This window comes from Python bivittatus, unplaced genomic scaffold, assembly GCF_059951505.1.
Source record: "Python bivittatus isolate LINGU-HERP-01145 unplaced genomic scaffold, Pbiv_v1 ctg000010_np1212, whole genome shotgun sequence".
Lineage (NCBI taxonomy): Eukaryota > Metazoa > Chordata > Lepidosauria > Squamata > Pythonidae > Python > Python bivittatus.
The window spans coordinates 2921103-2944292 of NW_028277029.1; the positions used below are offsets into that span (position 1 = coordinate 2921103).

Sequence of the window (23190 nt, forward strand, 5' to 3'; positions counted from 1 at the left end):
CATAAAGCAGAGGTGGGCATTCTTTTCAAGCAGTGGGCACCATCATGTGAGTTTGCATAGCACCCAGATCTCCTGTATCCATGTCTGTATATTTATCTAACACACACAGGTGCCGCCCCTGCATCCTTATAAAATTGCTCTATCATGCATGAGTAGCAAGTTTTGCTTCCTTTGCATATGAAACAAGACAGCAGTGATCATCCCTCAAAGCCCACTTGCTTTCTGGCATTCCAAGATCCCCCCTCTTACATCCCATCTCAATGGGACCTTCAGAGCCCTCCCAAACCCTTGCTTCCGTCAGAAGAAGAGAGGCTACCACAATGTTCCAAACTGGAATACGCCTGAGCACCACCATGCTGCCAGCATGCGCAACCCTAGCATCCAGAAACTCTCCATTTGTGAGAACGTGCATGGGTGTGTTCACGGGAGAAGGCGATTCTGAGAAAAGGAAAAAAAGGAGAGCGGGACTCATCACGAACCTGGGCTTTTATAATAATTCAGGTCTTATTTCTGGTATTTAGATTATCGAGGAATTCAGAAGTTTGAGAACACTCATACTCAGATTTTTAAAAATGACAACATAGATCTGAATAGAAACTTCTATGGAAGGTTGCAGTGCTAGTCAGCTACTGATAAATTAGCAGAAGCAGTCTTGCCTACCAAGTGAACAAGCCTGAACCCCCAAATAACCCCACCTCCTTAGAGGGAGGAAGACAGCTGGAGTTAATTTTTAAAAGTAGGCTATAGGTCCCCCTCAAAGCAAGGTGCAAATTTCCATCTGGTTTTTCTGGTAAATCGAGAGGAAGAGGGCTCATGTATTCTCCAGTGCAGATCTCCGTGCCAGTGCTATAGGCACTTTGGCTTCTAAGAGATGGAACTGTGGTTTGTGGCAAAAAGTCTATTATCAGAAACCACCACATCCTGCAAATCTGCTGAAAATTTGTGGATGGAGGCTCCTCTCCCCTGACGTCTGCCGGGATGGCAAAGGTTCTGATATGACTTGCATTAAACCCTCCCAGAGGTCCTTTGCCTTCCACACAGGGAAGCCCAAGGCCCACATGTTCAAAGCACCCTATCATTATCCTATTGATTTCTAAAGACATCACCCACCTAAAACTATCTCCCTAAATAGATCGCTATCGTTGTCGTCATCATCATCATCATCACCTATTAGATTTATAAGGCTGCTAAATCAAAAAGGACTCAGGGTGAACACTGATTCTTCTCCCATCTATAATCAATGTTTTATTTTTCCTGTGAAGATTTTAAAGAGATAAGCATCCTTCTTCCACTGAATTCAAATTCCCAGGTACCTACCAGCTTGGTTTCTCCGTGCCCTGCAACATTCATGTTCATTTGTAATACTACACTTTCCCCCATGCTTAGCATCCATTTTTAGCCTCACATCAATTCTGTAAGGTTGAACTGGTTGAGAATGACTGATTCTCCCAAAGTGGCCAATGAGTTCCAATCACAAATCATGTGTCTGATTCTAAGGCCAGCTTCTATCTATGACATCAGCTTGGCCCAGGGCCCAGCTAAATATGACCTTAATTGCCTTAATATAATTCGTATTTTTGTTATCCAAATAACAGATGAGGTGAAGCCCAAACAACCGTAAAACCGTTAGTGTATGGAGGAAGAAGCTGACACTCTGTCATTTTCCTCTGGACAAAAATCACTTCTCTGAAGATGCTACTTGAATTTCAAGGGAAGTGGCTACTGATGACAAATGCAGCTTCACTGAAATCCAAACAGCTGCTTTGGACAGACAATTATATTGTCAGGACAACTTTAAAGAGTTAACCTCTTGCATACTTTGAAGGCTGTTCAGTCTTCTGAGGAGAACTGGACTTCTCTCTTCAGAAAACATTAAAAGTAATATGTTGTAATTTATTTAAACTATGTAGAGATGAGGAAAGTTAAAATAATCTCCAGAAGAATGCACATAATAGTAGATCAAATGGTTGGTAGTGATGACTTATGCCTAAGACGGAACTCCATCTCATGCTGAGATTGCAATTCTCAGGGTTCAGAGATGGGTACCACAACCTCCCAAGTAGTGGAAATTTCCCAGAATGACACACCCTACATCCTATTGCAATTATGATTTCAGTTTCCACAAACGATCCACAGAAACCCATCTACTGTCACTCCTCAAAATATCTCTTTTGACAGCTGAACAGTAAACATTCATCCCCCCCCCCAAAGAACTGATGTACTACATCTTCAATAATTCTTCCAACAAATATTGAAACAAGAAGTCTTCCTCTTGCAATTGATGGACAAAAAGTTGGAAAAAAGTCATGGAACTTTGTTTCTATATATAATTGCAGTGAGATTATTGTATGCGCAAAGATGGAAAGATTCAGCAATACCTACAATGGAGGAATGACTGGTAAAGATGATGGAACTTGCTGAGATGGCCAAATTGACTTGTTTGATTAGAGAAAAAATATCTACATTTATTGCTGACTGGAACCCCCTTAGGGACTTATGATTTATGGTTTTGATTATTAGACAGGACAGATTATAGAAAGAAGAGTGTTATGATGTAACTTTAGAGAAAGAAGTAAATTTACAATTGTACTTATAACTGCTGTAAAGAAGATCGGAAGCCACTTCTTTGTATATTTTTTCTTTCTTTTCTATTTTTCTTTTACTTTTTCTTTCTTTCTTGCACTTCTCTTTTTGATTTTTTTTCTTCCTTACTCTATATTAGTTTGTATTAGTTTTTATCTTTGTTTTTAAAACTTTTAATAAAATCGTATATATATAAAATAATTTTTCCAACAAATAAAGAACTGAAGTATTTCCAGGGAAATTAATCTAATCTATGAAAATTGTCCAAAGTACATTTTGCATTGATGTCTGGCAATGACAAATTAAATGATACACATTATAAGATTTTAAGAAGTCATGTTCTACAGTAGGTTTCAAGCTGCCATGATTATGTCCATCTGAGGGTGAGAAGTTGCCTCAGTTTCCTCTCTGCCTGCTATTTTCTAGGTACTACAGAGGGTAACATTTCAAGAAGCTTCCCCTTTTTCCTTTCCATTTTCCAGGCAGCCTACCTGCTAATCCAGTGTTTCTCAAGCTCAGCAACTTCAAGATGTGTGGACTTCGACTCCCAGAATGCTGGCTGGGGGAATTCTGGGAACTGAAGTCTCTTCAAGTTGCTGAGCTTGAGAAATGCTGCCCTAGCCCACGGATCACCTTGCACTCCAAACAAGGTGCCCAACAGCACATGTTGGGGGGGGTAGTTAGTGGTGGTGAGGGCTAGTCAATAAAGCAGCCCTTGCTGGGCAGCCCTCCCCAACCAGCTGTCTGGCAGCTGTTCCAAAATGGGGCCTGGCCCACTATCCCCCTTTCGATGCAACTCTGTGACTCCATCAATTAGCTGTTCAAGGCTGTGGGGGGGGGGGTCTGTCCTCTCCCAGAAGAGAAAAAGGGAGAGTGCCAACCTCAAGAGTGCCCTGGGCACAGCACCAGCCCAAAGAGAACAAGAGGGGATGGGCCCATCCTGCCCTCCCAGGACACCTGATGTTGTGCCTTCATCCTTCAGCTGCTGCTGGTTGGGGAAACCCCTCCTTTAAAAGAGGAACGACTGGGAGTGGCTGAAGCCATGTCACGGGGACGCAGCAGAATAAGGGCGTCGTCATGTTGGTCCCTGCTGGGGTAGATGCAAGTGGGAAGAAGCCTGCAGAATCTTTAAAAATCCTTAAAAACACCGGATTTTTTTCATACTGAGGAAAAGATGATGATGATGATGATGATGATGATGATGATGATATTCAGCATTATTAAAGAATTTCATGGCAGACTAAGGTAAGGTGTGGATCATTAAACATTTCTCGTGAAAAAAGCATTTAGTATTTCAGACAAATGTAACAGATATAAAATTGACACAAGTTTATGAGCAGTACATCCTACGGCCTGGGCTGAAATGTTTTATACACAAACAAAACACATTTTCATGTATTTGTATATAAAATTAAGGGTAACACGAAGTACTTACTATGTCTGATACACTGTGGCAAAATTACGTGCAGGGCAATTATAAAAGATTGTTCCATAATATATGATAGTTCAGGTGAATTAAAACAGCTCCTGAAAACTTTCATAATGCACTAATATAGACTTTCTTTCTACTTCGTGGGCACCCAACGTTTGATCATATGATGAGTTTCACCAAGCAAAACTGGATCTTCTAGAATGTAGCAAGTGAAAAAACAACTGTTGTACATTTTCTACCACATTATCCTAATTAATATTTGGAGACTCTAGACATCAAGTTCTCTGTTTTTTATCTCAGTACAAACTGTAGTCACTCCAAAATATCTGGTGTACTTTGTCTCCATGTTGTCCCCCATTTTGAGGTCCAATTTCATGAATCTTGGTTGAATTATAGGTATCTATTAGCCTGGAGTGCTAAGTTTAACTTTAAGGAATTTTGTGGAAGCCTGTAACTTGCCTTTCTGAATCAAGTGCCCAAGAAAAGCATATATTTACTGTAAGGGATCTATGAGAGCCAAAGTATGTGGCCTGGCAGAGACGAATACACCTCAGGCTTCTCTCAACAAGACAATACACGAAGCAACCTATCATGAGATTTTATAGTGCTTTCTGCAGTCAAAATTAAAGCAAGCAAGGTTTCAAGATATACTTGCTTCCTCCAGATAGTTTGCTGCTTAGCAACAAGCAAAAACAGCAAAACCAAAACAAAAATCCATAGGGGATAAGAGCATTCCATTTGTAAAGAAAATATAAAATCCAAGTTTATTAGCAATTATTTAGCATATCCTCAAACTCATAGGACTTTTTTTTTTTTTAGTTTTGTTTCCATTTGGGATAATTTCCAAACAGTCTGATCTACTTACATGTGTTTCTTTTCGAGCATTTGATTTGCTGCAAAGTACAGGAAAGAACCCATTAGGTTCATACATGGTCCCAAACTGAAATATGATTCAACTGCTTTTGACTTTTAACTGTGTGGACTCAGCCACTATGGTTCATAAGCCTTGGTCCATGCCCTATGAGTACCAGGACACCGTGGCTTAAATTTAAAAACCATGGCTTAGTGAGATATATAAATTCGGCTCCATCATCCATCCATCCATCCATCCATCCATCCATCCATCCATCCATCCATCCATCCATCCATCTTACGTGGCTGTCCATCTATCCAAGAAACTCAGCAACCAAACGCAGCAACCAAAAATTGCAAATAAGGAGCTCTGGGATCACGAGAACCACATCCCCCTGGCTGAGGCAACTGGAAGCATTTGCTTCCACACTTAAATTAACCAGTCCAAACTGGAAGCATACTGGTGACTTTAAACACAGTTTGTGAAAAATGCAAGATTATAAATTTGGTCCTGTCCTCTGCTTAAATTAACCAGGATCTTCCCAAATTCAGACAAGGAATTCTGAATAGTCATATATGTCCAATCTCTTCTTTGCAGATTTTTCAGAGCCAGGGAAAATATTCAAGCCCAAAGTTGCTACTATTCATGCCTGTAAACACTGAACCATAGATTAGTCTTTATCCTAAAAGTGCCTAGTTAGCAGCCTGTCTTTGAAAACTAAAACAACAAACATAACAATGACTAATGGTTTTCAACATTCATAAGGCGAGGTCATGCTAACCTCTGTGAATTAGCCGGCATGTAGGGGCCAAACTAAATGGGACATTAAATGCTTCTTTGCGTGTAATCCCCAAGGTATTTAAAATGGGGGTGGGGAGGAACAGTAATTAATAAGATTCAAGCAGGTTTGAAGAAGACTGAAACTCCTTCCTCCCCTGCAACCAGTATCTGCCTTGCGAGGAAATTCCCGTTCAGTGTGAAACCACTGTTCATCAAGAAGTACATCTCCTATCCTGTGGACAATACAAAGACAATGGCTTTTTATCCCACTGTACCCTTAAATAGTAATGATCCCTGTCAAGGGGTTTCAAGGGGTCCCATCATCTCTGGGCTAGCGTTAAGAGCATGCTGGGGGCCCTCAAAACAATGGCTTCCAGCAGAGGGTGTGGCTGGCTCCCTCACCAAATGGAAATGGTCTGTCGTAAAAGACCAAATCACCAAAATGTGTTTCTCCATGCCCTATTCTGTCTTGAAAATGTTCCCTGGGGATGAAAGGGGGCCACTTTCAGCAGTTTGCAGTATCCAGCCAACTTTGGCTGATCTCAAAAAGCTAAGGAGGACCAAACCTGAAGGTGTGGATGGAAGACTATCGGAAAATACAAGGGCTTAAGTTAAATTGGAAGCTTGAAAAAATATTCCCAAAGAAGACCGTGGAACACTCTTTCTCTTCTGACGCCAGAAGAACTGCACGGCTGCGTTCCCAGGAGCTGAGCTCGACTCACGGAGACGTTACCTCCCCGTTGAGTAACAAGGCCATCTCATGATGGGAATGGAAGGGACTGCAAGGAGGGCCCGCCTGGCCCGTTAAGTGCCAGGAGCCATTTTGCAGAGCAGCCGTCACTGGTGGCTGGGCAGTGCAAGACTCGGAAAACGCCACCGGCCTCAGAGCAGCAGCAGAGACCGATTTGCAACCAGGCAGTGCCACCTGTTCACCGGGAGGCTGTATTGATCATCCTTCTGCATATTTCTGCCAACCCACACCTTCCTCCTGGGTTACATTCCTCGCATTGCACAGCCACCGCCGCTGCTCCGCACCCAATCAGACGTTGTGGCCTGAACTTGAATCTAGGAAGATTTTATGACTGGAGGAAGGAATGGCAAGTAACTTCCATACTGCTGCATGCAAAACTGAATGGCCGTGCCAATGGAAGTCAGCAGGAGTTGAGTTCAACCCAAGACTGTTTTAATCTTTATTTCACAACATTGTTCTGTATCACTTGTTTTACTTTTTGTTCTGCTGCTATTTTTATTCTTTTTTATGTTTGTCTTATATGCATACAATCTTATGATTTTATTTATTGATATGTCATATTTATATAGCCGCCCTTCTCACACAAAGTGACTCTTCTAGTGGAAACCATGTAAAGAGTCTTTCATTATAAACAAGCAAATAAATAAAGTAACCTGATGATTATTATTATAAAGCGGGCATTTTAAAAAGTGTTCCAAATGCCTGGGTTGCGTATCAGAAGATTGAATGGTTTGAAACCTTTTGGGAATGTGAAAAACAATATATTGGCGCTTTCTTTGCAGAACGGTGCAAAAGCTACATGTCATTGGCCCTACAGGGTGCTTATATTCTCTGGCTCACCTTGTCTTGATTACTCTTATTCTTGTAACATAAATTTCCAATCAGACGAATCAGATGTGATTTAAAGCCCACAGCAGGATGGGAAATTTCTTCCTGCTCTGTTGAATAAGCAGCTGTGAAGATGTTTGCGGTCTGCTTACCAGCAAGATGTACAAGCTGCAAGAGGCCTAAACAAAGAAAGTAATTATTGCAGGTATTAAGATCAAATTACAAAGAAAATCAATCTGACTCTTCTTAGAATTCAAAGAAGCACTGGAATAGTCTTTTTCAGGAAAATAAGTAGGAGGAAAAGAATCTGGGGTTCAGGGACAATTTGCCTCAATCAAGGAGGGAGATTACACATTTAGAACTCAAGGCAACTGGCCTTGTCAAAAATGAGAGGCGAAGTTGTCTGGTGTGTCACTCCCAAAGTAAAAAACAACAACAACATAAAAATACAAAGCAAGATAGAAAAAAAATACATTCAATAAAGTATTTAAAGATCTACATGTATTACTATTCTCTTCAGCTGGAAAGATCTATATGTACTGGTAGGAGAACCATTTTGGTATAACAGTTAAAGGCACCAGGCTAGAAACTGGGAGATGGTGAGTTCTAGTCCTGCCTTGGGCACAAAGCCAGCTGGGTGCCTTTGGGCCAGTCGCTCTCTCTCAGCCCTGGGAAAGAGGCAAGGGCAAAGCACTTCTGAAAATATTGCCAAAAAAATTGCAGGGACTAGTTGAGTCAATTGCCAGGAGTCAAGATCAACCTGAAGGTACGTGCAGGGTTGGATGCAGTGAAACTAGCTCAGATTAAATCCTACCAAGATGGAGCTACTATTCAGGAATCATCATCTGGGCAATCTGTCAAAATCAGTCCTGGCAGTCACTCTGGGTGGGGTGACACTCCCCGCTGAAAAGTTGGGGATCCTCTTGTTGGTGCTCCTGCTTCAACAGCAGAGGGTGCTTGGGCTCAGCAATGGCTCTATCTAAATCCAGGATGCCCTGCCAATTCTAACTCACCACGTGGCCAGACTACTGCAAAAGACTGTACACGAGGCTGCCTTTGGAGACAACCAAACTGCTGGTGGGGCAAATCTGCCAAAGCAGACGAATGCCTATTCTAAGGACACTATACTGGCGACCATTAGGCTTCGAGGCCCAATTCAAAGTGCTGGTTATGACCTATAAAGCCCCACAGGGCAAAGCACGAGAATACATCTTGGCTCAAACATCTGTGGGAAGAGCCAGGTCTTTAATGCCTGACGAAAGGCTAATGGGGCTGGGGCCAGCCCTGGTGGGATGCTGATCCACAGAGGAGAGGCACTGCGACAGAGATGGCACGACTCATCATCTGAATTAGGGAGGCTGCAAGAATGCTTAAGAGTTGAATCAAGGTATTTGCAAACTCTTTTAAACCATTTATGCTCACCCCTACAATGCAAGCGTTTCCTTGGCCCAAACTTACTCTGAGGCAGGGGAAGAAACTTTGGCCACCAGAAACTGTCACCGTAAATCCCAAACTCCTAGTACATTGTGTGTCTCATCAGGCCTTCTTACTGGCTGGGATGACCTGTACCCCAATGGTCTTCCTATGGAGATTCCAGGATGTGGCTGACAGTGACCCTTGTTTCATGCTTTTCAATGTACCCTAATTACTTTGAAGCACTAGTAGCAGGTTCCCACTTAAGTCTTCTGCATATACAAAATGTACAGGTTCCTGGCCACTTTATGGCACGTTAGAGAAAATATTAGGCATTATAGCTCAAATGTGAGCTATGAAATAAAGCGGCAGAAATCTTTTCTGCTTCCCATTGTTCAGTATTTATTCATATATCAACTGTACAACTTTATTTTCCAGCAAAGTTAAAAACAATATTCTCTTTCAATTATTCCATTTGGGCATCATAAAAAATTTCCACTTACTGATAGCCACCTCAAGCAAACCAGGGCAAGCTTGCAAAGACTGCAGTTCTCCAGGATTTGATGTCACTTCACAAAGAACATCAAGAAGACGAATCGTAACCAGTGCTTCCTACAGAAAACAGGCAATAAGTTTGAAATCAAGCAGGTAATGCACTTCCACCTTAAAATATCTAACTATAATTAAATTATCTACTTTTACTCCTGTTGGGTATTTGAATTCAGCAGGAGCCCTTCTTAGAGGATATGCTCCTGAGTACTAAAGGAAGAGTAATTAAGTAGCACTGGGTTCCATTCAAAAAGAAAAATAATCATAATATAATTGTCTTGGATGCAGACTACAAGCTTAGCCCATCTACCAATGAATGCGATCAGATATTAATTATGCTGGCTGGGGAATTCTGGGAGTTGAAGTCCACGCATCTTCAAGTGGCCATGGTTGAGAAACACTGGACCAAGGTGTATGTGTGAGAGAGACAGAGAGAAAGAAACGGAGAGGAAGTTCTTGTTTCTTTGCCTTTTAAGCACAGAGACTTATTTGACTAACAACAGGCCAGACAAGCAACAGACAGGGGGCCATGGCACGAAGCTTCTTCCCTTTATCTGTGTCTGGCCATTCGCCCCAGTGTCAGAACAGCGGATTGGCACAAAGAGGCGATGCTGTCTCCGACAAGACCAAATTAATTCATGCCGCTTACTAACCTTCTCTAGGACTGTATCCTGGATTAAAAAACAATACATAACAGATTCAGTTTTGTGAGAAGATTCGTCTCATCTTTTGCAAAAAGCAGGTTTCTAGGCTTTTTAGATACCAAGGTAGGCAAGGGATGAACTTTACTCTTACAGATCGAAAGGTCAAGCATCTATTCCAAATCCACAAATCTATGGGTTTCGTACAAGTTTAAGAACTCAAACGTTCCTGGCACGCAATTTCAATGGCAGTTCTTTATGCAGAATTGGGAAGAACAGAATACATGTGCTGAGATGTGCCATTTTTAATACAAAAGTTCTGCATCAAACTGAAATACAAACTTTGATAACAGAAAATACAATAATCCTTTCCAAGCCAGAATATAAACAAGCCAAAACATAAGGCTGACACTGTGCAGAAAATTACAAAAAATTATTAGCTAGAGTATTTCTAACATACTGGGGTTCTCTTTAGATAATCCAAAGACCCAAGATCACAATTTATGATCACTAAGAATCCGTGACTACAGCTGAACTACCATAATTTATACTAAACTTCCAATAACTATTCAATTGTTATGCTAAACAGTATTTTTGAATGAGAGGGGTTTTTATATTTCTGTGTAACCAATATTAGAATATCAGAAACAGGATAAATTCTTATTTGCCTTTTATTTATTCAGCTGATGATGAACCATTTCTCGGCATTGTCTAACTGTACCTGGACTAATATATTAGTTGCCAAATTATCATTTGCAGAAAAAAGGTTTATAAAAAGCAATTAAAGGCTGAACTTACATAGGCTTATGCTACAGAATAGCTTTTATCCAATTTTATCTAATTATTAAAGGCTTTTATTATTAAAAATTCCTGGAATTATCTTGTGATTGATTAGCTACTGACTAACCAAAGGTTACAATAATTCCATGATTTTGTGCTCAAGAAATCAGGCTCTGCAACTAGCATATGATTTGATTAAATTGTTGCTTTTAAATTTATTTATTAAATTTGTAAGCCTCCCATCTTGGGGAGAGGGGCAGCATACAAATTGAATGAATGAATGAATGAATGAATGAATGAATGAATGAATGAATGAATGAATGAATGAATGGATAAACAAACAAACAAACAAACAAACAAACAAAAATTATATGCATTTAAGCATACAGACAGCAGACAAAGGGACAAGTTTTTGCCCACCTGGGGACATCCATGGGGGCTGGGGTGGGGTGTCAAGATGGCGGCCATGACCACATGACCTGAATGCCACTCCCTTTTTATGAATCACAGACAAAAAAAGCATCAGGCCTTGGATCATGCAGTCGCAGCTGCCATCTTTGTCCCTGAAAACGTGGCTTCTCTTCTTTCTCCTTGGCATTTGCTCGTTTCAAGCCCCCTGCCCTCTGCTAGAAAGCAGCGAAACAAACCAATCTCCCAACTGCAATCTCCCATTTATTGCTGGAAACAACCACCTTACAACTAATGTGCATTACTGTACTTTGATAGTAGAGTTGACATGAGCTAGTCTGAAGTGCTTCTAATTAGGAATAACGGTAACTCCACAAGCAAACCTGTCCCTAAACTGCCTGTATGGCAAATCTCTCACTAGTCGGCTTATTTTTTTCACACCAGACTCACTTTGGCTTAGACATTTTATTATACATAGGTAAATATGTGCAAGGATAGTTTGTCTAACCTCTTCACATTCCAAGAGAGAAGAAAGTTCTAAGGGCAGAGAAGACTGATATTTATCCACAAAGGTGGGCTGGCATGGCGTGCTGGGAAGTTCTCACCCCTGAGCTGAACTGTCGCAAAGCCAGAGGCGTTCACGGAGGGCGGGGATCAAAATCTGTAAGATGGCAGGCGTGACGTTGTGACTGAAGCACTGCCCCTTTGGTATGTGGACCTGTCATGCTGCGGAATTTGTTACTCACTGTGCCCGTGCCCCAGCGCAGAACTCCAGATTACATTTTACAATTCGTATTTTAATATGAGAGAGGAGAATCTTACCTCATCCTCATTTGTGGCAGAAACCAATCTCAGCACTGATTGACACTTCTCTTCAAAAGACACTGCAAGAAAGGTGGCCATCTCTTCACCAATAACGACATGATTTTCCTTCATTTCTGACAGAATTAGTTCTAACAAGGCAGTCCTAGGGGAGAAAAAAGGAAGTGTTATTGACGATAATGACAGAGCTTGGGGCACAAAGTCAGTACAGGTAGTCCTCAACCTACAACCATCTGGTCAGCAACTGTTCCAGGTTATGATGGCACTGAACAAATGGTGGTTATGACCAGCCCTCAGAGTTCTGGCCATCCCAGCAACCCCGTGGTCACATGATCATGATCTAGGTGCTTCGCAACCTGTTCACACTTACGACCAGTTGCCATGATCACCATTTACAACTTACCCTGACACTTCCCAAGAAAGTCAATGGGGAAGCCAGCAAGAAAGGTCACAGGTCGCTGAGGTAAGTCTCCCCCACCCGTGTGCCTTCCCCAGCCCCCCTGCACTCGCACACCATCAATCCATGCTCCCTTGCACACCCAACCCGCGTGGTGCCTCTCGCGCACTTTCACACACCCTCCCCGACCCGTGCTGCACCTCTTGTGCACCCCCTCACATCCTCCCCAACCCACATCTCTCACACACCCCCTCACATCCTCCCTGACCTGCGTCTCTTGCGCACCCTCTTGTATCCTCCCTGATCCATGTCTCTCGCACACACCCTCATACCCTTGCGCACCCCCTCACACCCTCTCCAACCCACAGCGCACCTCTGCGCACCCCCTCACACCCTTAATCCCAGGGTGCAGCAGGACTTCCAATTTGGGGGTCCATCTATTGGAACTGTGACAGGTTTCAAGAGTTAGACCAGGAGCAGTTTGTCTTCCAGAAGGCCTTGTCTCAGTTTGTGGGAAGTCCCAGGAAAGAGAAGAGACAAGAATCCCTAACAATTCCTGCCACCAAGCGGAATGGATATGAGCTCCACAGCTAAGAAGCAGGAGCACAAAACTCGATATTGGTAGAGCTGGGAGCTGATCAGCAGCCACAGCAAGTCTCGGAGGGCTGTATGAATCTAAACATCCTTACGAGGTGCTATGCAACCTCAGTTCCAATTTACATACGCTAAAAAATAAATTATGGCCCTTTTTAGTCTAGACACTTCCACCTTAAGAAGGAAACCTCTTATTCTCCCAAACATTTGTGTCTGTGATATTTTATTATACTTAATATGCAATCCTCTTTCAGATGCTCTTTCCAACCTATCTTTCTGCCCACAAGGAAAGTGTTATAGCCCATTGGGAGATGGCAATGGTGGTGTCTGAAAAGTGGAGAGCTAAATGTTCAGCTACTTCATTTTATAACAAATGTTTAGAGAACTTAATGTCTTTTCAAAACGCACTGAGTAAAAATATCAAATTCCTAATCCAAAATAATTATTCTACTAAAATAATGTTGGGAATCACAGGGAGTTGGGCGGCATATACATTTAATAAATGATTACTATTATGAGTTTAGGAAAAATTCTATTTTCATAGTCTGGTAGTTTCAAAGAGTTATACTGTTAAATTGTTAACTTTCGTAATAATCATTCTTCAGAACAGAAACTGTAAGTTTTTATATGATGAAAGAAGTACTATTCTGCTGTTATGAAAAGTTTAGTAGGCAGGTTGGCATATATATTCTTTTGTTTGGCAACAGCCACAGTGCAATTTAATAATACGGGTAGTCCTCATTTAGCAACCATAATTGGGACCGACAACTCAGTTGTTAAGTGAAGCAATTGCTAAGTGAAAAATCATATGACTATGACTGCACTTACAATTTTACACAAGACGATGCGTACTAACTGACCACAATGGTGGACATGTAACTGAAAACTCAATTTTCACGCAATTTATATTGTTAATCACTTCATTGTTATTAACAGTTTTACAGCTAGGATAAATAACAAAAGTGATAATGAATAATCTTGCCATGCTCCTTTTGGTAATGAAAAAGAACACGGCATTAGAAGCTGAGGACCAATAACAAAAGAATGTATTAGAAAGACTTCGCAGTGTTTATAAATTTACAAATTGGTTTGTTTTAAACACTGCTTATCATGAAATAGATACTTTCTTACATTTCAGTCTAGTCAGTGATGTGGAGCAATAAAATTCATTTTGTGACCAAGTGTATACCACTAGACCGCTTAATTACTCTGTTAACAGAAAACAGAAATGTTCTATTTTTCTCTTTCATTTTAGAAGCTTCTTTTGACAGAGCACACTCAAAAACTTGATCAGCATTTCCTGTCCAAAAAGATGACATTTCAGTAATGAGGAATTGGCAAATATGCATTTCAAGAACTCTGCAATTCTATTTCAGTTCTCAGCTAAGCCAGTGTTGTCCAAACTTGGCCACTTTAAGATGAGTGGACTTCAACTCCCAGAATTCCCCAGCCAGCATGGCTGGCTGGGGAATTCTGGGAGTTGAAGTCCACTCATCTTAAAGAGGCCAAGTTTGGACAACACTGAGCTAAGCTGACAAACCCTTGGAAGGAAAGGCTGTGTGCACGTGTGAAGATATAGTCAAGGGCACAAATTCTAAAAAGCATCACTAAGCAAAAGGTATTAAGTGTTTGACCCTTTTCACCCATCATATTAGACCCAACTCGGAGTAGTAAGAAAAAAATGTGTTTAAAGCAGGCAATAGATGGAAGTCTGTTTAGATAACTGGGACTTGTGTCAAGATCCTCTCATTCAAGGATCTCCCTACGTATTTGCAGACATCAGTAAAGTTAATCCTGGGGAATAAAGCACAGGACCATACTAAGGACTGGATTAAACCTGTAAATTTAAACATGTACATTTTATGAAAATAAAGACAAATCTAGGACAGTCGTTCTTCACAAAGTGGGCAATTTTTTTACTGCCTTTTTGATGAATAACTATGAATTCAAACACTTGACTCAGCTTCCAGAAAATGTGACAACTAGGACAATCAGAGACCATCACCACCTTCAGCAGCACAAGCAACCCCTGTGCTTGGTCTCTTCTCTTAAGAATATTAGAGTAAGAAATTGCCCTGATAAGAACAAATGGGATACTGTAAAGAAACTGACACTGCAGGGATACTGCCCTTCTGAGCGTGCAAAAACTAATAATTAAGTAATGGCAAACTGGTTGATTTTCATCTCAGAACCTCAAGTATTTTATTTCCCAAATACACATTATAAGAACCATACATGCTTAATTCCTCAAAGAAACCATCACCAGTAAGGTCAGCTTCAGAACAGCAGCATTAAAGGCAATATCATCTTAAATGCTTAAGCATGCCCTATGCGGAGCAAGGGCAAATGACTACAGAGGGTTCTTTTTATCGCATTTCAGAAGAGAAGATACAATGGTTTGACAATGGATGGTAAACCATTTGATGATCCTGTAGTCGAAAAGGTTACAGAAATTAAAGAGAATTTTCAGAACTTGTTCCACCAACACAAACATCAGTGGGGTTGCTAAGAGAGTCCTTTTTTCATATCAGTTAGACACCCAGTACAGGCATCACTACAATAATTGCATTCAGTTAATATCTAAATCGTTGCTCTTGGGTACTAAAACAGATTAGACATTCTTATTGCAATACAGAGATATGTTTCTGTTTCCCTGGCAATAGAATAGAAGAGATATTCTGTGCCACCCTCCACACCAAGTGGCAATAAGCATTTTGAGTAGAGTGATTTATGGGGAGCCAGATTCCAAAAAATGCTTTTTTACTGAATTTAGGATAGTTAAAAATAGACTGTTTAAGAATTTTGGGGGAGCTCTGGAGCGTAAAGAGGCATAGGCCAGGCAAAAATCAAAAGAACTGGGGTAATTTTTAAGGAAGAGCTTTCAGGCAACAAATACAAATATTATCCAAACTACAAAAAAGCAATTAGCAGAGTAAGTTGTAAATGTTTTAATGAAAGAAATCAGAAAGTTTACCAAAAAAAATGTTTGAAAGATCCAGCTTCCCACTAAAAGCACCACTGATATCTACAGGTTAACGCTAAGCAAACTATTAAGGTTGGGGGCTACAGTATTCATCAGAAAAGACACGAGCTACCGCAAATTTATAACTGATGAAATTTTTGTGGTGGTTAGAAAGTTCCCAATATTCAGAGAATACTGATACTTTTTTAAAAAATTCAGAATAAATATTTTAACAGAGCAATCCCACCGAGCACAGTAGGGAGATCTGAAGTGAAGAAACCATTTCATCAAAGGCCCTTCTGGGTTTGTGCTGGCATGAAGAAAGGAAAAATAGTGTTTTCCATCCCTTCTTTTATGTTTCGACTTGTTTAGGGGGATATTTTCCCTTTCATTGCAAGCAACAGGAGTGCACCAGCTGCAGAACTAGCAACCAACCCCTGCTTTACCATTAAGAACACATCAGGGGATGAGATAGACTGCTCCAAAGCTGGTCCCAGTCTGCCCATAGCGCTAATCCCAATTCCTTTTTCAAGAACTTTAACCATGGTTGAATCTTGCATAGGTAAGGAGGTTTCCACACAGGCTAGATAAACTTTGGAATCAGTATAACTGGCTCTCTGGGACGTGGCTTCCACAGGAGTCCTGGTTGGGAAGGCTTTCTGACTGCACACTGGAGGCCTCAGATGAAGATGACCATGAATGGGCAGGACAGCGTGACCAGGGAAGCTCTCAGGTCTTCTAGTCCCAAGCAGTGCAGGATTTTAAAGATAAGACCCCATGCCTGCAGCTGTGCTCAGTGCAGGCAACATTGTATGGTACAGCTGCTTAGACTGAGGAACAAAAGCATGTTATAGATCTTCATACCATTTTCAAAATTTAATTATCTGGATTGTTGATACTTTAAAAAGTATTAGACAGTAAGATCCATCATTCAGGATCTCTGTTTTTACCACAGTTAATGTTGCATAACTGAAGTAAAGCCATCATCTGGGCAGAGTTTGCAAACAATGCTTTACAGTAACCCTGGTTGGAAGCTAGTCACTAAATAGCTCAGGTTAAGATGCTTTTATTTTCAATCCATGTTATCTCCTAGTATGTGTTAATCCTAGTTAAAATCTGTGCATCTTATTGAACCAAAGTCATGATTCCCATTTAATTCCTTCAATATATGATTATCCAATACCAATGGATAAGGACTAGGATCCATACCACGCTTCGTATTAAAAATGTTTTTTGTAATGCATGGAACTGCCACAAAATAGGTCAGACATGTTAGCAGAGCATGTACATTACTGATACCCAAAATATCCTGTTTGATTTTTCTAATCTTCTTCACTTCGCTATTCATAAAGTGCTGCATATCCTCCATCATTTCATTTCATATGCTGGCTTGTTTTTAAGGAGACGTGACTGATGGCAGAAAAAGTGCTCATCTTGCCCTTCTTTTGGCAGGAGGGTTAAAGATATCTGAAATTATTTGGCAGATATTTGCTTTGTTGTGTTTTGTTTTTTCTCTCTAGCTACGAAATGAGGGGTTATGTTGAGCCGTTCAATACAACAGGGTACGATGCTCTTATGAAATCAGGGCCCAAAGCACGAAATCTTGTCTTCATTTTCTCCCAGCCTGCGCATTTCTTCAGAAAGCGAGGGCGCCAACCTGGATTCTGCAACTCCTATCTAAATCCTTGCCAGTTGTGGCTGAATTGTAATGTTAACCAACCAATTTAAAACCATTACTGACACAGAAACATGTATTTAGAGATCCTGTGCCAACTATAAAACCACACCGCTTTTTTTCAAATCATGTGAACAGGATACTCTAGATGGTATGCTAACTACTAAAACCCACACTGGTTTTTGGGGTTACCTTTCTTGATTGCTCAGTTTGGCATAGAGGGCTTTGACCAACTCGGGGCACTTCAGCAAATGGTTGGTAACAATCAAGGTCCTGAAATTAGGAAAAACACACACAAGTAGGACATATTATTGTCAATTATAAATAAACAACAAAGTTAGTAATATAGTTCATGCTGACAGCAACCAAATTATATTTCTTATAGCACCAGCTAAGTTACATAACCAGCCAACAATATTATAAAACAATTAATATTTTCCCTCTGTTATGAAAATGTGTCATCAGGAATTGTTTCAAAAGTTCAAATGGAGACATATGTTTACCGATCCTCAATTTCTTTAGAAACAAATAGCCTAAAAATGAATTTCATGCTGATTTTTTAATGTAAAAGATAGCGAGTTGGACCCACTGAAGCATGTACCACATAGCTAGCAGAAGCTAACTTTCCTACATTCGCATCTCCCATCCCTGCAAAAAGATTACTCTGACATTCAAGGAACTGTACTAAACAGACAGAGGTTCTGGCAGAAGCTTCTTCCACAGACAGAAGCCAGATTCTATATTCGCCATTATAGTTATTTTTTTCCCAAATTCAAAATGTATGCTGCCCAGAGTCGTTTTGTGTGAGATGAGCGGCTATTTAAATGTGATAGATAGATAGATAGATAGATAGATAGATAGATAGATAGATAGATAGATAGATAGATAGATAGATAGATAGATGGCTAAAATTACTTAAAAGACATAGATGGGCCTATCTCACCCATCATTTTATTTAAACATGCAACCACCCCAACAATAAATTCTGCACTATGCAAAACTAACATACCAAAAGTCAGTTAAAAAAAGCCTGGGGAAAGAAAGGGGGGGGAGAAAGGTAGAGGTGTAAATTCCTCCTTCATAGAAAGAGGATTTTACAGCTGTGGTTCACATATACACAGAGACCCTCTATATATATCCTCTAAGATTTAGTGATTGCACAAAAATTCAGCCATAAATAACATTAGACATGTAACATCAGCAATTATATGAAATAATTACATAACTCACGTCATTTGTATGGTGACATCGTAACATGGCTCCTTTGGGCGCCTCAATGATGCGCGAGCCCCAAAACTCAAGGTGTGCAACAGTAAGGGCTTTAAGATGTACACAGTATTTTTGGGTCTCAAGAGCCACTGCTAAATTTCTAAGGTGAGTAAACTACATGGTTTGGGGTATAATCCTTTTACCTCCAAAATGTATTTTCACCTGTTTGACTGGCAAACTCCTATTGCTCTAAAGAAGAGGACCAAGAGCAGTTATCTGTCACTCCAGAGGGCAGGGCCCACAAAAGGATGGATTCCAGTTGAATATTAGGAGCAACCTAAGAGCAGTTTGACAGTACAGCCAATACCTGAAGGAGCTGGTGGGCTCTTTTTGCTGGATGCATTCAGCCAAAGTTACATCTACTGATTCTTTCAGTGTCAAAGTCTCCACAGTTCCATTCAAGAAAGGGTGAGAAAAAAACAACCTCAATGCTGTGCTATGGTCACTCCTTTTTTAGACCTCTTTTGGACATTTGGTGGTTCAGATCAAGCCCCACAGCTCACTAGCTATTCTTTCAATCCCCTGACTCCTTAGGTCAGGCAATGTTTTTATATTCTGTTCCTTCTGGGTTTTTAGGAGGATTTCTATCTCTAATTTGGACCCTCTATCGTAATTGCCTTGAGGGTGTGTGTAAGAGCAGACATTCAATCTTCTACTTTGAAAATGGGAAGCCAGGCCAATAAGCGTAACCATGCTCTGATGTTCTAATAGCAAGACCCAGCTGCCATAACCCAGTTGTACCTGTCCTCTTCCAAGGAGGGAGAAATTCAATTTAGCTTTATCTGCAGTTACAAACAATGAAAAAGTCAGAATGCATACATCTACAATAAGAACAAGTAGGAGCCAGATAAAGAGCATGGCAAGTCAGCTCCAGAGGAGGCAGGTGCAGCACAGAGATCTTGGAAAAAACATCCTAGGTTGTCCCCACCTCTCTACATCTGGACTTCTACTCTGAAACAAAGCTGTTGTTTCCAAGCTTGTAAGAACATTGTTGGAAAGCCAGTTTGATGTAGTAGTTACACCAGGCTACAAAACAGGAGACCGTGAGTTCTAGTCCTGCCTTGGGCACAAAGCCATCTTGCCGACTTTAGGCCAGTCACTCTCTGTCAGCCCTAGGAAGAAGAAAGCAATGGCAAACCACTTCTGAAATCTTGCCAAGAAAACTGCAGGGACTTGTCCAGAAGAAGAGGAGGAGGAGGAGGAGGAGGAGGAGGAGGAGGAGGAGGAGGAGGAGGAGGAGGAGGAGGAGGAGGAGGAGGAGGAGGAGGAGATTGATGCCATTACCTCAAGAGCCAAAGGGCAGAGAAATGAGAAAGTCTTAAACTGTTTGGAAGAGCACCTTGGATGTAGTAATCTCCCAGGGAGCAAAGGTCTACCCAAGAATACATTATTACTCCCAAGTCATCCAATTTCCATATTTAGTTGGATCAGCACTAACCTCTACATGAGTGCACCCAATGATGAAACAATTGATCTTATTCCTCAATTCCAAAACTCATTTTCTAGAAACTCTGACCTTTGACTGGACCTAACAGGACCAGACTGTGATCTACTGTAAGTATTTATTCTCTGCCAGTTTTTCACCCCAGGCTGTTTAAGTACACGACTTACTCTATTGTGTGAACTATTCTAGTACTCTCTCTGATCAGTTCCCACATGATGGCTAAATATCTATTTAAAGCAAGATGCTCAGACTTAAAAGCAGGTTCACAACTACAAAGCAGTTATTCCACAACTCTTTTAACCTCTGCCTAAAATCCATGCAGAAAGGAGCTTTACTCTCCTATTAGTTCCCACTTTTCCACCCTTACAGCTGGAGACAAGTCTCTCCAAATCTCTGAAATTCCTTTCTTTCCTCAATACCTCTTTCAGGACATTTTTCTCCTGCTCTATGGCAGCGCTTGAACCTTAGGTGTCCTGATTTGCCTTTAAAGCCACTCTTCCAAAACAAACACTGCTTCCTCTTCCTAAGGGTACCAGGCAGACCAAAGTAATCGAGAGTGAAAGACTCCAGACATCATTGAAACCAGCCAGTATCCTTCCACTTGCCAAGTCTCAAACCTTTAAATAATCTTCTTGGCTTTCTGTATTTTTCACTGCTTGAATTTATTGTATGCTTTATTTACTTGGAAGTTACTCTTTATTTTGGTATATTTTATATAGACTGCTAATTCTTCCCATTTAAAACCATTATAACTCACTGTTGTGCTTTATATATGCATGTCAATAACATTCTTTAACTGGAAGAGACTATTGCATCTGCAGTAACTGGGTTTAATTTAAAAAGCGGCCTTTAATCTGACTCACACTCCTGAGCCTATCTGGTAACAAGCTCCATTATCAGAACCCAGTTTCCTTTCAGATGTGTAAAACAGGCTTCCATGAACCAAAGTGCTTCTCACAATTTCTTCCCTCTCACCATACCTGCTCTTGCAGTTTGCTGGACAGTGAAGAGTTATAGAAGCAACTTGGGAGCAGCACAACCAGCTGCCACTAATAAAAAACCAGAACATGCCAATAGAACATGCCATGACAGAGGCTTAACATTAATGCAATAACCCATCTTACACTGTCATATGTCAGTATAACATTTTACAGCATCTACGCCAAAAAGAAAGGAGGCTGTAACTTACACCCTGTAGACGGAAGGCTATCAAAAGCTAAGCAAGACCCTTTGTCACTGTTTTGAAAAAGTTGAACACAGTACATACATCCATTCCAATTCTGGGGATCTTCTATAAGCTTGAAGAACACCAAGAGCAATTTTCAAGTTGTTTTGTTCCTGTAGTTGTTCTGTTCGCTCAGGATTAAGGCAAGTGAAAAGAATCATAGAGCAATAATCAATGATTTTCTCATCCTGATGATTTAAACAATTCCTCAAAAAAACAAACAAAAAAAACCAGTCACTGATGACAGCAGTAGCTAAATTATAATATCTTCACAATCAAAATAATTAAGAAGAATTTTGACAAACTCAGAGGTGCAAAGAAGGACAATGAAGATGATTGGAGCCTGGAAACTTTTCAACAAGAGACTGGGGGAACTGGGAGTGTTTAACAATGAGAAACAATGGTTGAGGGGAGAATATTGATTTATCTATTTACTAAGTGGATATGTTGCTCCAATCCATACCGAGTACTTTACATACCCTACTTTCATAAATAAGGTTAGCAAATATGCAAGTATCAATAACAACAGAATATTATAGTACAAAGCACAATTTATCTCCAGAGATCAACAAAGTAATTCAGTTTCAACCAAGCACCAAATTACTAGAGGGAATAGTTCACTATGTCTCTGCTCCTACGGCCTCCTGCAAAAGCCAGGCTTTAACTGCCTTTTTAATACCCAATAGTGTCGAGGCCATAACAGCACAGCACTCTTCAAATACCTGAAAAAGAGTCAGCCACAGAGAGTAAGTCATGGTCTTCCTATCATTCCTGAGTGCAGGACATGGAAGAATGGAGTTAAGTTACAGAAAAGCAGATACCTGCTCAGTGCCAGCTTGGGATAGTGCTTAAAGGCACTGGGTCAGAAACCAGGAGACCATGAGTTCCAGTCCTGCCCTAGGCATGAAGCCAGTTGGGTGACTTTGAACCAGTCCCTCCCTCCCAGCCCCAGGAAGAAGGCAAGGGCACATCGCTTCTGAAAAGGTGGCCAGAAAAATGGCATGGACTTGTCTAAGTAGTTGCTTGGAATCAATATGACTCAAGGCACCCAAAAAACCCATCCCTGCTAACCAGATATACTTGCTCCTTGCTACTACCTGATTCATCTGCATATTAAGGCTTTCTTTCTTTTTCTTTCTTTTTTAATCTACTTTCTGTTGACATTTTGTCCAGTTATTCACTGGAGATATCCAAACATGAATGAAATTTGGCTTCTGCATCTACAGGTGATAGAAAACAGATCTTTCCTAAGATGTAGGATCTACCTATCTGCGTTTGATTAAATATAAATCTTAAAGCCGCAGTGAGAAGCTGATGGTCCTGCAATCCAATTTAATCCAATCTAAAACAAAAACTCTCTCGCTTTGACCCTTTAAGTTAACATGGAGGAAGAAAGCCACAGAATATAATCCCAATTCCCTTGTTCCCCCAGCACTTTTTCTCTCCAAAGAGAGAAATGATGTTGGGCTAGCGAACAACATCAATGAACCTTAGAATCGAGCATCATTAAAGTACTTTCAAGCAACACTACCCTTTGTGTGAGAAAAGGACGACACCTGCAGATGCTTACAAGAAAAGAGAAGGGAAAGCAAGCTTCCAAACTGAATTCTGGGAGTCACGATTTCCTGTCGCAATATTTCCAAGAAACTGGAGGCTACAACGAAAAGCTAGAGGGGAAAAAAGACACGTCATGAAATGAAGAAGAAAATTGCTTATATTAAAGAATTCTAAACACATCCCTAAGCTTATATTAAAAGGGCGGTTATTAGGACAGCCTGGCTACC

The 23190-nt window shown here is 40.7% G+C and overlaps 1 protein-coding gene across 2 annotated transcripts in view; it reads right to left on the bottom strand.

The window, feature by feature from the left end:
* The window catches only part of ATXN10 (ataxin 10), a 65173-nt gene that overhangs the window by 22169 nt on the left and 19814 nt on the right, over positions 1-23190 (bottom strand). For both annotated transcript variants that reach the window (XM_088148421.1, XM_088148484.1), the window contains exons 4-9: positions 22977-23073; positions 21449-21613; positions 17661-17741; positions 11841-11985; positions 9144-9252; positions 7240-7406 (exon numbers count right to left, since the gene is read on the bottom strand). In XM_088148421.1, the coding sequence (XP_088004547.1) occupies positions 7240-7406; positions 9144-9252; positions 11841-11985; positions 17661-17741; positions 21449-21613; positions 22977-23073 (764 nt within the window). The remainder of the gene's footprint in view (positions 1-7239; positions 7407-9143; positions 9253-11840; positions 11986-17660; positions 17742-21448; positions 21614-22976; positions 23074-23190) is intronic.